The 14,963-nt window shown below is 48.8% G+C and overlaps 5 protein-coding genes across 5 annotated transcripts; 4 read left to right on the forward strand and 1 right to left on the reverse strand.

The window, feature by feature from the left end:
* Positions 1-170: 170 nt before the first annotated feature.
* Positions 171-4,476, forward strand: PADG_03526 (uncharacterized protein; the record flags this gene model as incomplete). Its single annotated transcript, XM_010761187.1, has 3 exons — positions 171-3,830; positions 4,089-4,159; positions 4,332-4,476. 3 exons carry the CDS (start codon positions 171-173, stop codon positions 4,474-4,476), a joined length of 3,876 nt encoding a protein of 1,291 aa, XP_010759489.1.
* A 1,189-nt stretch (positions 4,477-5,665) lies between these two features.
* PADG_11613 (uncharacterized protein) lies at positions 5,666-6,497 on the reverse strand (the record flags this gene model as incomplete). The annotated part of the gene is made up of 2 exons (XM_010761547.1): positions 5,666-5,841; positions 6,098-6,497. 2 exons carry the CDS (start codon positions 6,495-6,497, stop codon positions 5,666-5,668), a joined length of 576 nt encoding a protein of 191 aa, XP_010759849.1.
* Positions 6,498-6,599: 102 nt separating this feature from the next.
* PADG_03527 (uncharacterized protein) lies at positions 6,600-10,018 on the forward strand (the record flags this gene model as incomplete). The annotated part of the gene is made up of 4 exons (XM_010760776.1): positions 6,600-7,328; positions 7,418-7,623; positions 7,696-8,078; positions 8,160-10,018. The coding sequence occupies 4 exons, from the start codon at positions 6,600-6,602 to the stop codon at positions 10,016-10,018; spliced, it is 3,177 nt and encodes a 1,058-aa protein (XP_010759078.1).
* A 684-nt stretch (positions 10,019-10,702) lies between these two features.
* Positions 10,703-12,637, forward strand: PADG_03528 (uncharacterized protein; the record flags this gene model as incomplete). Its single annotated transcript, XM_010761188.1, has 1 exon — positions 10,703-12,637. The coding sequence occupies one exon, from the start codon at positions 10,703-10,705 to the stop codon at positions 12,635-12,637; it is 1,935 nt and encodes a 644-aa protein (XP_010759490.1).
* Positions 12,638-13,189: 552 nt separating this feature from the next.
* Positions 13,190-14,608, forward strand: PADG_03529 (uncharacterized protein; the record flags this gene model as incomplete). Its single annotated transcript, XM_010761189.1, has 2 exons — positions 13,190-14,180; positions 14,253-14,608. The coding sequence occupies 2 exons, from the start codon at positions 13,190-13,192 to the stop codon at positions 14,606-14,608; spliced, it is 1,347 nt and encodes a 448-aa protein (XP_010759491.1).
* Between the last annotated feature and the right edge of the window lie 355 nt (positions 14,609-14,963).

Below are 14,963 nucleotides of genomic sequence, written 5' to 3' on the forward strand. Positions count from 1 at the left end.
TCAATTGTTAATTGTCTTCGTCTTGTCCTCGCGTCCAGCCCAGTGCCTCCAAGTCCCTCCCATAATCCCTACTCGTTCAAGACGAAGCTCGGACCTCCCCCCTGAGTGATTGTTCACATCGAACGTCACCCTGAATTGGCCAGTCTCTTACCAACGACGCTGTACTCAATATGGAATTGGTAGAAGAAGTGTCTATTCCTGCTGCTGAGCCTCCAGCGTCGGAATCCTTCATCGATGAGACCATCGCGAATTCAGCTCTCACTGACGAACCTGATGAGCCCGCTCAACCGTCCCCTCCCAGCCCTGCTACCTCTAAGAAGGCATCGACAACGACAGCAACGACAGCTTCTCCCCGCCAGAAGACTGGTACTGCTGCCCCCAAACGAACTGGGACCGCTACCAAAGCTACTGCTACAACGCGTCCCTTAGGCCCTACGACAACGGCAGCCTCTAAACTAGCCTCTGCCACCTCCAGAAAGTCAACCATCGGAAACAGCCTCAATCGACCCCCTACTCGTCCTCCCGTGTCATCCACCACCGTCCGCAAGCCCCCATCCACGACTACCGCCACCCACAGACCACGCGCGTCTTTGGGCAGCTCTGCAGATGAGAAAAGTAAATCAATTGCTAGTTCAGGGGACGAGAATAAGAGACCGGGCATTTCAGCTACCGTGAAGAGGGCATCTCTTAGCAGTACCGCTTCTTCCAGGGTACCTGCGAAGCCTACTTCTGACCGCAGATCCACAATTACCCCGTCATCCACTGAAAAGAGGCCCGCTACAACACGTCCGTCTACCGCTCAAAGCCCTGCAAAGGCTACAACGATCTCGCGGGCTCCTACCACTGCCTCCAAAACAACTCCATCCACCACCACTTCGCGATCTACAAAACCAACTACCTCATCTTCTGCCACAAAGCCTACATCTACAACCACGGAGTCTAAGAGACGCATGAGTTCCTTGTCTACAACTTCAAGCTCAACAACCAAGAAGCAATCCATTGACCATGGAAAGCCCGCAGAGAAAAAGCTCGTTGCCAAGTCCGCTGCTCTCCAGGAACGGGTCAAGGAATACAAGGCCCTCCGTGACCTGCTGCGGGCAGCAATTGCGGCGGAGGAGGCAGGGAATGAGGAAAAACGGGACGAGATCCAGTGCGCGGTAGATGGGGATATTGCTCAGCTTAAAGGCAGCTTGAATACGGTCAAGGAGGGCGATGAGTCCTCTAGTGCTAGCAAGCTTTTTGATCTCCAATCCCAACTTGCGAAAAGCGAAGCCAAAGTAGCGGAGTTACAGACACATCTAGAGGAATTCCAGTCGAAACTAGCAGCGTCTAGCAGGACTATGGAAGAAGAGGCGAATACTAAAGTTTTTACCGCTATTGAACTTATTCGTTCTGAACACGAATCTAAAATTATTGAACTTACGAAGAAGCATGCTGAGGATCTCAAGACCCTCCATGCTAAATTGGGCGAATCCGAATCGCAAAGATTGGAGGCAGAGTCTCGGTTTACCCAGGAGCTTGAGGCTGCGAAACAGCTGGCGGCGCAGGAAGGCGACTCGAAGACATCTGAATTGCTTGAACAGCAAAAGGTGAGCCATGTAGCGGCAGTTGCTGCACTTGAAGCTGAACTTGCTGCTCGGCGGAGTACATTGGCAGATCTTACTGCGGAAATCGATACGTTGAAGGAAGAGCTGGCGGCCCAAACTGCCAGTCTGGAAGCAGCGGCCAAGTCTGCTACCGAGAAGGAAAAGGCGGATCTTGAAGCTCATCAGGATCAATTACTGAAGCTGGAAACGGAATTAAATGGCCGCGATGGCGTCATCAAGAGCCTCAAAGATGAGATGCAGAGTCTACAAGATAAGAGAGACAAGGAGTTGGCTGCTGCTAATGAAGTGGCCAAGGGATCTGCTGAGATTCAGGCAAAGGTTGAATCCCTAGAGTCCAAACTCGCACAAGCGAAGTCTGAAAACGCGCAAGGCGCCACTCAAACTACAGAAAAGCTTGCTGAGAAGGAGGACGAAATTACAAAGCTGAGCAAAGTCATTGAACAACTGCAGGATGATATTCGGGCAGCGGAACAGGCGAAATCCGATGAAATTCTCAAGCAGACCTATCTTACCACCGCGCATGAGAAGGCAATGGCTGCACTTCAAGCGGAACATGATTCTTTCTTGGCTAGCAAAATAGCGGAGCATACGGAGGAGCTTTCTCAGGCTGAGGACAAGGCTAAAGCTTCCACTGAGTCACTGCAATTGGAACTGAAGTTGCTAACTGAGGGGTTTGGCGCTGTTGAGGCGGATCTTGAAGCTGCACAGGCCGAAGTTACCAGCTACAAGGCCCGACTTGAGACTGCTACACAGGGAGCTAGCGAGGCTCATGATGCTACAGTACAATCCCTACAGGAAAAGCTCGGCGCAACTGAGAAGGCTCTAGAGGAGGCGAAGCAACAAGCAGAAGCCAGTACCGCCGAAAAGGAAGCCATCGCCGCTAATCTGCAATTGCTTGAAGGTAAATTGCGATGCTCAGAAGAGGAACTTGCCACAGCCAAGGATAAAATAAACTCGCTTCAACAAGATCTTGAAGCCGAAACGGCCCAGGTCGAAGAACTGCAGAAGGGCATCGAGACGTTGGAAGAAACTACCAAGGCCAAGGACGAGTACTACCAGACAACGATTTCAAGACTTGAAGCTGAAGTCAACGATATCAACATTTCGCTCTCTCAAAAATCCGAACAACTCGCTACTGTGGAGGAGAAATATACCGCCGCAACTGCGGAGCTCACAGAAGCCCACAGCGAGGAAATCGAAAATCTCAAAGCTGAACTACTCGGCTCCCACGACACAATCATCAAGGAACTGAAATCAAAATACGACGACCTCGTCGCCTCCACCAGCGCTGCGGAAGTGGCACATACCACCGCCCTAGCGGAAGCCGAAGCAAAACTCATCGCCCTATCTGAAACACACAACCAGGCCATCTCAGAACTAACCAAGGAATTCGAGACAAATAGAGCGCAGACCGCAAAAGATGCGGGGGACGCGCATGTGCAGAAACTCATTGAGATGGAGGCGAGCCAGAATCGGGCGATTGAGGAGCTTCTCAGTGCGCATGAAGAAAAGTTGGGGAATTTGAGAGAGGAATTTGAGAAGGCGGTAAGGGAGAAGGTTGTTGCTGTTGAGGAGCATGCAGTTGAGGTTGAGGGGTTAAAAGCGCAGATTGGGAAGTTGGAGGAGCAGATACAATCGGAGAATGAATCTCTTCAAAAAGCGCTACAGGATGCGAAGAATGACCTCTCTGAAACCCAAGGTCTCAAGGAGCAGCTCGCTGCTGTCAGAGAACAATCATCCGTTGCGGAGACTGAACTTGCTACACAGAAACAGGTTCATGAGCAAGCATTGGTTGACCTTGACACCCTGAAAGCCGCCGCTACCACTTTAGACGAAAAGAAAATATCCGTCGAAACCAAATTCGCTGCCCTCGAACAAGACATGAACACCCTCACCGAGAAAAATATCACCCTTATCCAACAACTCCATGACGCCGAAGCAGCCATATCAAAGGGCAACCGACGGATCCGCGAATTGGAATTTGAACTCGCTGACTCAAGGATCAAGAAACCCAACACCTCGTCCCTCTCGAATGGGTCGAACGGGTCCAACGTGAAGTCTGCCAGCGGACTGGAGGATAGCAAGTGGGCGGTTAAGGATGGGGATGCTGAGGAGAAGGGAAGGGAGGAAGAGGCGGCTGCTGCTGCTGCAAAGGTACTTCCAGAAGACGCTGGTCCTGCTGCTGCTGAATGTGAGGACCTTGGCTCTAATATTGAGGGAACGGTGGGCTTGCCTCGTTTCATTTCTTTATTTGCTGTTCGTCTCTGCTATCGCGTATTTTGTATTTGGAATTTGGTGGTGCGCTGCGGGTGGTGCGCGTGTTTGTCATTGTTCCGTGGCGTGTTGCAATTGGGTATTTTGAATTTTCCGCTTTATGATATTTCCATTTCCTTTTGGCTCTCATTTGAGATTTTCACTTACAATTCCCGAGTGTTCTGTTTTACCATAAAAATTTCTGATCATACGCTAATAAAAGTGCAGATGGCCAGCATTCGGGAACAGCTCCGCCAGCTTGAGGATGTGAATGAGAGCATGTTTGATGAAAACGCTAGGTATGAGACCTTTTAGACTTGTTTATAAATATCTTGCTTTAGCCGTCTCATATACACCGATCTCTTGTCTTTTCTTCTTCCCTTGTTTTATTTCTTTCTTTCCTTGGTCCGTCCTCTTCTTCCCGTTCCTCTCTCTCCCCGACTTCATTGTTTAACCGCAAGCCACCCATAGAATTGTCGACATGCTTTCCAAAGTTGGCCAGGATCACACACCACCAACCCCTAGCACACCTACTGCCACTGCATCCAACAATAACAATAACAACATCAAGTCGTCAACAGACATGTCCAGTGAGGCCCTTGATCCCGCCACCTAAATGACCGCTGAGGAGAGAAGCCATTTATGCACGGTTTTGACAGCTGTGTGGATTGACTATCCATGGAGGCCCCACTGCCTCTCTGATCAGTCAGGGCCTTCGTGATGTTTGAGCTGTATCATGTGGGTTGAGATGGTTGAATGTGGAATTGAAGTTTGCAGAGTGTTGGAACGGGTAAACTGGACGATATAACATGTGTGTGGTGTGCCTTGCCTTGCCTGTGCTATGATATTTGTGTTGTTCTCAGTCCAGTGTTTTTTGTCTTCGTGGTCAACATCCATCCCTGTTCCTGTTCCTCCTTCCCCCCCCTTCAGCTTTTCAGAATATGTGGCCGGTGGGACGTTTCTCCTCCTTTTCGCTCAGGTGCTGTTCGTCTTTCTGAGATGTCACTATTTTGTTGAGATACCTTCTGTTATCGTTATCTATTTATGTCTCATTTACTTTTCTTATTTCCATTTTTCATTTGTGCTTATACTTTAACTGTATCTGTTTTCATAATAAACAAACCTTTTTTTATCTCACTTATTCCTTTTCACCTTTACTCTCCTCAACGCCGTTAATTTGTTCTTTTTCCCTTTTGTATATGCATGTGGCTTCCTTTTTGGACACCTCTGAAACCAATTTTTTTGCTTGTGTGAACCAATTTTCCAAAGTATACTTACAATTTAAGGCTGGTTTATGCCTAGACACCCAACTGCAAGGGATGGTCAAGCAAAGCGACATGGAAGGACGGGGAGGGGGACGTTGCAGATGTAGGAGCGCACTGAACCACGCAAGTCACTCTCCCTTGCAACTAACTATAACTTATTATATTGGTGGAAAGATGTGTTTATGTGATTACCTCTGTCTTGAAGAGTACTACGGTTTTGATTGTTTCAATGTGTTGTTCGAAGTCTATCACCTTGCTATTGTATAACTTCCCTTACAATATTTAAATTCAAACTCGTATTTGCGCGTTTGATCACTTCATTGTGTTGGGAAAGGCGTATTTTGGTGATGGTTAAAAAGCGCGCTCTCGTTTGGCGGCTTAGCTCTGGAGTTTCATCGCTTTTTATTCTACTACTCTTTCAGTTACGGTGGGCAGTCGTTTTACAACTAGTTCAGCAAAGAGCAAAGGAGAATCATTAGTTTCTTCCCCCAATATTCCTCATTTCTAAGAAATAGTCACTGTAACTTCGCAACCAACTACCTATATCAATATTGATATGATTTGCCCAGCGTTTGTAACTCTCGGAACAACACCCATCACATCGGTCAATCTCCCCCGTGTATGCTGCGTATGCAATGACACGCCATAGCTAGCTCGCGACCCTGCATCGCCAGCATAAATATCTCCAGTGCGGAGTATCGGAGTCCAATTAATAACTAAATTAACCAAGGGAGCTTGATCGCCGCGGACAGAGGCGGACAGAGGCAGACAGATAACTTCCCGATTTCTTGTCGCCTCTTGTATCCAAGGCCTAAACTAACTGCAAACAGCCAGAAACCGCTCCAATCTTTTAGCTAACTGGGCTGACCGATTAGGTTGGCTTCAGCTTAGCTACTCTATCCTGACATAGTTTTCTGATCCTCGGTGTGGACCGCGGTTAACGAACCTTGATATCCCAGATATACAGAGTACCTCCTTTCTCGTTGGGCATCCCCCGTCCCACCTTATATCCTACCTCATATCGAAAATAAACACTATACCACTCCTTCGTACTCCGCATTACCTCCCGCCATCTAGACGAGCAAGGCCGTGTTCCCTTGGTTACCGCGTTGCTGGGTGATGGAGCAGCCACCTGCATAACACGATCATGATGACGCTCGCCTGTTGTGTCCTGGGATTGGATTGAGAACCTGGGAATCCAGACACAACCAGGTTCTACATATATAGTTCTATACATTTTTCTCAGTTGTGAATATCTGGGATACCGTCTAGGTGAAGCAGTTCGCTTGTTGTGTTCGAGCCCGCGCTGGTGTTCAGGCTCGGGTGCCGTGTTTGGGAGGGAGAGTGAGGAGCTTGTGAGAGCTGAAGACATAACTATTTAATTACAGCACAGACGGACAAACATACAAACGACGACCATGCAACCACGGAACTAAAGTGGAAGTCTCGGGGTATTCGGCTCATAGCAATAATCATGCGAAAGTCATATCCCCAGTCACGGGGGAAGGGGAAAGCTCCTGTGCGGAGAACAGTTTCGGAATCCGTTTCGGCACATGGACGAGCACGAGGACTAGGCGTGGAACAGAGAGTGAGATCGACACGTCTGGCTTCTGAGGCGTCTAATGGAGTTACTCAAGTTTACCGCGATATGCTGGCTGAGATTGCTGGAGGGGCAGGTTCACCACGATCTGGATCTGCGAGTAATGCAGGTGATGAGAGGCCTCTGAAAAGGAGGAGGGTGGGGGAGACAAGAAGTGGTACTGAAGTTGACGTGGGGAGGGAGAGAAGTGGGGTGGGAGTCGATGTTCAAAGAGGGGAGGGAGGCGTGGAGGGACATCATGGTAGTCGACCTGTCCAGACTGTATTTGACGCTGACGCGTCGGACGATGAGTCCGAGATGGAATGGGAGGATGTTGAGGTCTCTGCTGCTGAGCTCTCTTTTGCGCCTGGTTATGATGGGGCCGCAGTAGGGCAGGAATCTAATCACCACCAGGGAGTTGAGACCGTGGAGTCTGAAGGGTCGTTGCAAATTACGCTAGAAAAACCAACGGAGAAAGGGAAGCAGCGTGCTGTTGGTATGAGACGAAAACCTGTCACGGCGCAGGAGAGAAGGTGGCGGCTCGATATCCATAAGATGCACGTTTTGTGTCTGCTGGGCCATGTGCAGCGGAGGAATTTGTGGTGTAATGACGATGGAGTTCAAGTGTGTAGAGCTGGCATGATCCTGAGCTACTCTTTTGTTTGATATTTTCTCTTCCATATCGGATAAACTGACTGCTTTGTTCTCGCCAGAACGCATTGAAACGGATCCTCTCTAAGCATACGATTATGTGTCTGAATCCAAAGGCGAACCTACCGCAGTTTACGCGCTCGACTACATTTGCAGATGGTCTCAAGCAGGCTAGTGATGCATTCAAGCAGCGGTTCAAAGTCACTGCACCAGGCATGAAGAGGCCCTATTGGCTTGAGCACCCCAATGACATTAAAGATCCAACTGTGTGATGAACCCCTCCTTTCTCGCAGTAAAAGGAATACATCCAGGTGCATAATCCGCTGACCAATATACAGAGCCTACTAGATACTGCTGAAATTCTATTGTGCAAACAAGACTTCCTAAAACAAGCCGTCGCGTTACAGGGATCCAGAGATCTAGGTGCGCAGCTCTTTTGTGCACTTTTACGTGCAGTAGGCACGGACGCGCGATTGGTTTGCTCTTTACAGGTCCTGCCGTTCACTGGAGTTGCGAAAAGGACGATGCCCCGGAAACCGGATCGGGAATACATTGTGCTCTCCGAAGATGACGACGTGCGGTCTAGCAGTGATGCTGGGAAAGGTTCCCCGATGCAGGCAAAGCCCAGGAACTCCCAGCCCCAATCAAGAATGCGGCGCATTGGACAACCCCGGTTTTCACCAAGCCCTGTGGCAGCGAGTCCCAAGCCGAAACGAGCAATCGGTAAGTTAAGTATTCATGATTTTCACCGTGTCTTGTGAGACAAATATTATCAATTTACTAACCACCATATTCAACATACAGGTTTGCCACGGGGTTTTGCTGAATCTCCATTTCCCGTCTTTTGGGTAGAAGTATTCAACGAAGCCATGCAAAAATGGGTATCCGTCGACCCCCTCGTGACAAACAGCGTGGGCAAAACGTCCAAATTCGAACCCCCCGCCAGCGACCGTTACAACAACATGAGTTACGTCATCGCCTTCGAGGACGATGCCTCCGCCCGTGACGTTACGAAACGATACACGAAATCATTTAATTCCAAGACGAGAAAACAGCGTGTTGAATCCACCAAGAACGGCGAGGAGTGGTGGGCGCGTACGATGGGGTTCTTCGAGAAGCCGTTTCTGGATGATAGGGATCAGGTGGAAATCGGGGAATTGACTGCGAAATTGGTGGCGGAGGTGATGCCGAGGAATGTGCAAGATTTTAAAGACCATCCTGTCTATGCGTTGGAGCGGCATTTGCGGAGAAATGAGGTGATATTTCCTAAAAGGGAGGTTGGGAAGGTTGGTCTGAGTAAGGTATCTATTAACAAAAAGAATCCGCCGCTGGAATCTGTGTATCGCCGTGGTGATGTGCACGTCGTGAAAAGTGCCGATGGGTGGTATCGTCTTGGAAGGGAGGTAAAGATGGGTGAGCAGCCCCTGAAAAGGTTCCCAATTTCTCGACCGAAATGGTCTTTCGAACGCCGCGAGGAGACATCAGATTACGAAGAGGAACTTCAGGAAACACCAATGTATGCCATCCACCAAACGGAGCTATACAAGCCACCCCCCGTCGTCGACAACCGCGTAGTGAAAAATGCCTACGGGAATATTGACGTATATACTCCAACTATGGTCCCGGAAGGTGGCTTTCATCTTAGTCACGCAGAAGCCGCACGCGCAGCTAGGATTCTTGGTATTGACTACGCAGACGCGGTGACCGGGTTCCATTTCAAGGGCAGACATGGCACGGCCGTTGTGCAAGGGATCGTGGCCTCTGTTGAATATCGTGAGGCTCTTTATGCTGTTATAGATGCGTTGGAGGATGAGCGGGTACTGGCTGAGCAGGGGCGGAAGGCGGCGGAGGCGTTGCGGATGTGGAAGCTGTTGTTGCTGAAGTTGAGAGTTGCGGAACGTGTGAGGAGATATGCTTTTGAGGGGGAAGAAGATCCGGATGATGTTTCGAGTGATGGTGACAATGAGGGTGGTGGCGGCGATGAGGACGGGGACGAAGATGTTGAAGCAGCCGGAGGGTTTATACGTGAAAGTGGACGGGGTGGTATCACCTCTCCCAACGGAGGCTTTGCAGGATTTGACGACCTGTCTGGAGCTGGTGGCTTCATTCCCGAAACAACAGGGGAAGAGGCAAGCTCAGGTGGAGGGTTTATGCCTCCGACTACAATACTACATGAAGCAGGACCTTCCACTTCCATTTCAACCGTCGGAAATGCCCGCGTTCGACCAAGAAACAAGCCTTTATACACATTGTTAGTGACTCCTGCTGGGACAAGCTCACAACAGCAGCCTGCACCTACTCGACCCACCATCGAAATGAACGACCCCGAGCCTCATACTTCTTCTCCCATGACGTCAACACAGACGTGTGCGCTTCAACATCAGCATCAGCAACTACAAACACAACAACCACAACCGCAATCAATCTCAACACCTCAACTCCCTCAACCCTCCACAACCACAGTTGAAGGATCCCCGACCGCACCCATCACAGTCCCTTCCTCGAGTGGCAACGAGCTGTCCACGAGTGTCGAGGAGAAAAGCGAACTACCAGACCTTGTGCATGAAACTGACACTGACAGCGAGATTGATCAGAGTTCGATGCTTTCGCGTGACCCCGAAGACGACGATGCGGAACCGGACTGGTTGCTCTCTGATAATTGATTGGTTAAAGTTTTTTCCTCCTATTTTACGCTCTCGTCATTTGCTACATAGATAGCTGTATATTTGCTGTCTATTCGTCTTTACGGCTAGTGGTTTTCAATCAAAGGGAAAACATGACGGTTTTGATTTTGTTCTTACCTGGGTGATTGGAATATAGAGATATATTCCTTGGAGTATGGATTTTGGAACTGAACGGCTTTATATTGTTTTGTATATACTCTGCTGCATTTGATACCTCTGCGTTGCGGTTTCTAATTATTTAATGTTATGTTGTCACAATGGCTTGATAACCGTCGAGTTGGGGTGTTTGATACATGACTTTGAATTAACAACCAATGCAGTCTGGGGAGGTATTTCTCCTGTTCAGGCGTACATATCTAAATCCCATTAAGTTACACGGAGGTCATAATTGTATATCATTTCTCTATCAACTACCGCAATATTTACACAATTTCTCTGTATACATAAATCTCACCCCAAATTATGATACCCCTTTTGATATCGGGGTTGAAGCGAGCTGCTTACGTCATAAACGCGCTCGTCGCGTTCCTTTGAATCACATGACATAGGGCATCCAGTTCCAATAACGTTCCCATATCAAAAACAAGAACATGACTGTCACTGATCACTTTTTCCACACTCTTTTTCCAAAAAGGGATATGAAAAAAAAGACGAAGGGAAAAAATGCCAAGTAAGAAAAAGATTCGGAGAAACGCAACCCGACTCGACAAACCCGACAAACCCAACCAACCCGTTCAACTCGAATCGACCATAACGACAACTCGACACAACATTCGACAACACACTAGACCCGCTCAACTGTCCAATCCAAGAGTCAACCGCCAGCGACAACAATGTAGACATGCGTTGGAAGGGAATGTACGGAGTCAGAAGACCCTGACTCAGATTGACTTTGTGAAACGGGCGCAGGCGTTGTTGGCCCCTGATGGCGACGACAATGAGGGTGATCTAGGGTACATTGATAGAGACGATGGAAATGGTGATTATGGGCTGTCTGCTAGCTTGCCAAAAAGGTCGAGGAAGAGTACGGGGAAAGGAAGAGGAAGTAGCAGGAGGAATGTGGCTGAGCACGATGAGGACAATGATGATCGAACTCTCACCCAAATGGGATATGTTCCAACCTCTAGACTTAAGGGCCATATCGGCAGAATCCACCTGTCGCGCAGTAGATCGGGTGGGAAGAAAGGTGGGGTCAAGATGGAGACTATTGGGGAAGAGCCGGAGGTGGAGATCAATGACGGTGATGTTCTGAGCCCCGGTACGAAGACCGCACACCAAATGCTCAGAAGAAACAAGAAAAGGAAAGCTTCCGAGGTCGACATTCAACAACCATTGCAAGAAGGAGTTCCCTCATCTCGATATGTTGACAGTGATTTAACCTCAAAGATACCTGTGACACCACGGAAATCAATTAGACTCGTGGTGCCATCATCACAGTCACCAGATAGCCCGAGTCTCCTGTTATGTCCACGGACGTTCAAGGAGACTCCGCCCAGGTTCCCGCTTGCACAGGTATTCTGCAACGTGACGCCAAAGAAAGTAGATTCTCCCATTGTGAAGGTTGAGCCTAAGACGCCCGTACGCCCTTCACTGATCGCACAGTATGAAATCCCCGAATCCCCTTTTAATTCAACTTCAGCTAGCTCTCCTTCCCGGAGTTGTGCAGTGGAATCACCGAAGAAAGTGAAAACAGTACCTGCCACATCCTCACCATTAGGGCCGGAAGATAACATCGACAAGACGCTCTCTACGTTATCCCATACTCTGCCAATTCAATTGCCTGAATATGACCCCACAAACGCTGATACAAATACCCATGTCCCCCAAAAACCTAGAAAATTGGTTATATACGAGACAGACGCAGAATCAGAGGAAGAAGAATTCCATGACACACTAACTTCTCATGTTTCCGCCGACGAGTACGATTCACAGCGTACCCAAAGCCAAAAATTTCATCAAGATGAAACTCAATACGAAGACAGAAATGACCTGCACGGCCTGCCCACCCAACGTAGGAGTTCAGTTGCTAATCAGGAGACCTTCAATGATCTACCGGGAGCAACTCTTGGATCCGAGCCGTCCATGCTCTATTACCGCAAGCCCATGAGTTTTGCGTTTGACCCAGGCTCCGAACTTGACAATATCGATTCACAGAAGCTAGCGGAACTTTTTCCAAATCCTGACTTGGGAGATCGGGAATGCCTCGCCCCTCCACTTTCAACAATCCCGGAAGAACTGGAAGAGGCTCAGAAGAAGGGTCATAAAGCCCCTGTGCCAAAGCCAGCCAAGGATCTGACCGAACCGCATCTCTTATTCGTCCCCGATTCCCCACCACATCGGCACGCGGTCGTTGCACCGGAGCAGAATGTTCCACCACCGTCGTCGCCTCCAGTGCTTTTGGTTGCGTCCTCAGAGCAAAGCGACAATGGCGAGGGACAGCAAGGTCGTGCTGAGTCGCAGGTTACCAATGGTCAGGGACTCGTAACTGTCAGTCAATTGTTGACGGATAGCATGATGGAAAGTGTTCCTGGGCTGCCGGTCTGGATGTCAAGTCAGTGTCTTACGCAGGAAGAGGAGGAGGCGACTGTTAAAGAGTAAAATCTAGATCCAGCGGATTTGGATTTTATGTTTCATTGATATAATCTATTCATGTGCATAGTTCTGTTAGCGGACGCTCAGGAGTTAGGGAATATGGCTGCTAGAGTATAGTTTTGATCGGGATACACTGGGAAGTTTGGAGTTTTGTGGTAGTATTGTTATTTTCATTTCTCTATAGACTTATCCATCAAGCTCTACATCTTTCAAGATACCTATAAATATTTCTTCCAGTTCGTTTGGTTCTGATATCACGTGAATGGCACTCTACGTGCTTTGCCGTCTCCCGTAACTAGTTCCTGCATCAACTACAAACCACCAAAATGGCATAGGATGAACATTGAATCTCCATGCGACATCAACTACGGAGCACAAGTCTGAGAGACATCACCAACACTTACATTTTGCATGTAGTGGCACGACCGGAATGAATAACACATAGCCTCAATTAATTGGAGGTTTAGCAACCCTGCATGCGAATACTGAAGCATTATCTCCAACTATTAATCAACTCCAACTCCAAACCACGGTGCCTTTGTCGATGAGACCGCGGTTATGGATGTAGCTTATGATCACATCCAAGAGGAGATTCTCTCCTCAAATAATCAAGATATCCAGTCCTCGAACCTAGTGGCAGATTCGAGCGCAACCGACACATCCGCGGAATCTTCTCAGCGTCCCAATCTCGGCCTCACCACTGAATTTCAAGAAACATTTCGCGCCTTCTCCTCGAATCCTTGGGGAGCTCGACTGGGCGGACTGTGGGGTAATGTTCGCAAACAGGGAGAGACCTACTATCAGGGAGCGCGCCAGGAGTATGAGGCTGCGAGCGAAGAGGCAATTAAGGGCTTCACGGATTTGCGAGCTAGTATCGTTGGGAGAACGAGAGGATTGACACTGGGAGGATTGTCGAGGGCTGAGGATGGTGGTAGCGGGGCAAAGGACAGGGGGAAAGGAAATGAAAATGACAACGAGTTTGAGGGGGATGTTGTCACTCCTACCGCTGCGGGTGAGTACCAGGACAAGGCTGCTGGGGATGACGGAGATGGGGAGGGTTTCATTTCTCGATTCCGTTCTGAGGCTGCGAAGCGGTTGAAAGATATAGAGAAGGCAGAGGATGCTGCGGATGAGGCGCTGTTGCGGTTTGGGACTAATATACGCAACTTCCTTCGTGATGCCGTGAGCATCGCGCCTCCTGAGAGCACCGATGATAATAATAAGGTTTTGTTCGAGAGTAAGGATATTGATGGGAAGAGGGTTATTCATACAACTCGATTTGAGGCTCAGCTACATGCTATCCATTCGAACTTTGATCGCTTATCGCACGATCCCGTGAGCGGGGAATGGCCCGCATGGAAGAGTGAGTTCAGGGTTGATAGCAAAACTAGTGACATTACAACGGACCTAGAGACATACCCTGAGCTGCGGAGGGCGATGGAAGCGCTTGTTCCGGAGAAGGTTGAGTATGCGGATTTCTGGTGTCGTTATTATTTTCTCCGTATGGTGATTGAGACAGAGGAGAAGAGACGGAAAGAAATGTTGAAAGGTTTGTTTCATTAGTTTCTTTTTTGTTTATTTTCTACAATTTTCCTGCTCCTCCTAACAACGTTCACAATAGGCGCCACGGCCAACAACGATGAAGAGGTAGCCTGGGACGAAGATTCCGACGATGACGCAGAAGCCCCACCCACTCCACATGTGACCATCGACAAGAATGCTGGTCCTTATCCCGCAGTAACTTCTCCGACAGCAACGTCGGCCTCACGCCTCTCCACTGGAAACGATACGTCAAAGGCTGCTGAACCTCGTCATTCCAACGACCAGCAATCACAGGCCGGCAGCGATGCCAGCTATGATCTTGTCAGTGGTGCTCCAAGCCGTGCTTCGGATAGTCCCAGGGGTATCGGGAAACCTTCGGCAACTTCTTCATCCGCTGCGAAAGCCGATGATAGTGACGAAGAGGATTGGGAGTAATAAATCAACATTCCGTCTTGAGGGATGAGAAGGGTAATTAAATTTCGATTTTGAAGTTGTTGGTGCTTTTGTGAATAAGAATCTGGTCCCTGTTCACATCGCATGGCTTGCGAGACAGCTCGTGTGTTTGTGACTATCTTATCTTCGTTTCAAGATAATAGCAGTACTGGATTTCATCCCCATTGCTCCATTATATACGCACACTTCTGGTCTTACATCTCCCATCCGAGATTTATTCTCCATTCTTTTATTTTCTTGTTTTAAGTCTCTGCTTGTGCTTTCACTATTCCCCCTTGAAATCCATGTGGTGTGTTTTTTCCAACCACCCGGTGATGGTTATTGGCGTTCCTTACGT

Source organism: Paracoccidioides brasiliensis, assembly GCF_000150735.1.
Source record: "Paracoccidioides brasiliensis Pb18 unplaced genomic scaffold supercont2.4, whole genome shotgun sequence".
NCBI lineage: Eukaryota > Fungi > Ascomycota > Eurotiomycetes > Onygenales > Ajellomycetaceae > Paracoccidioides > Paracoccidioides brasiliensis.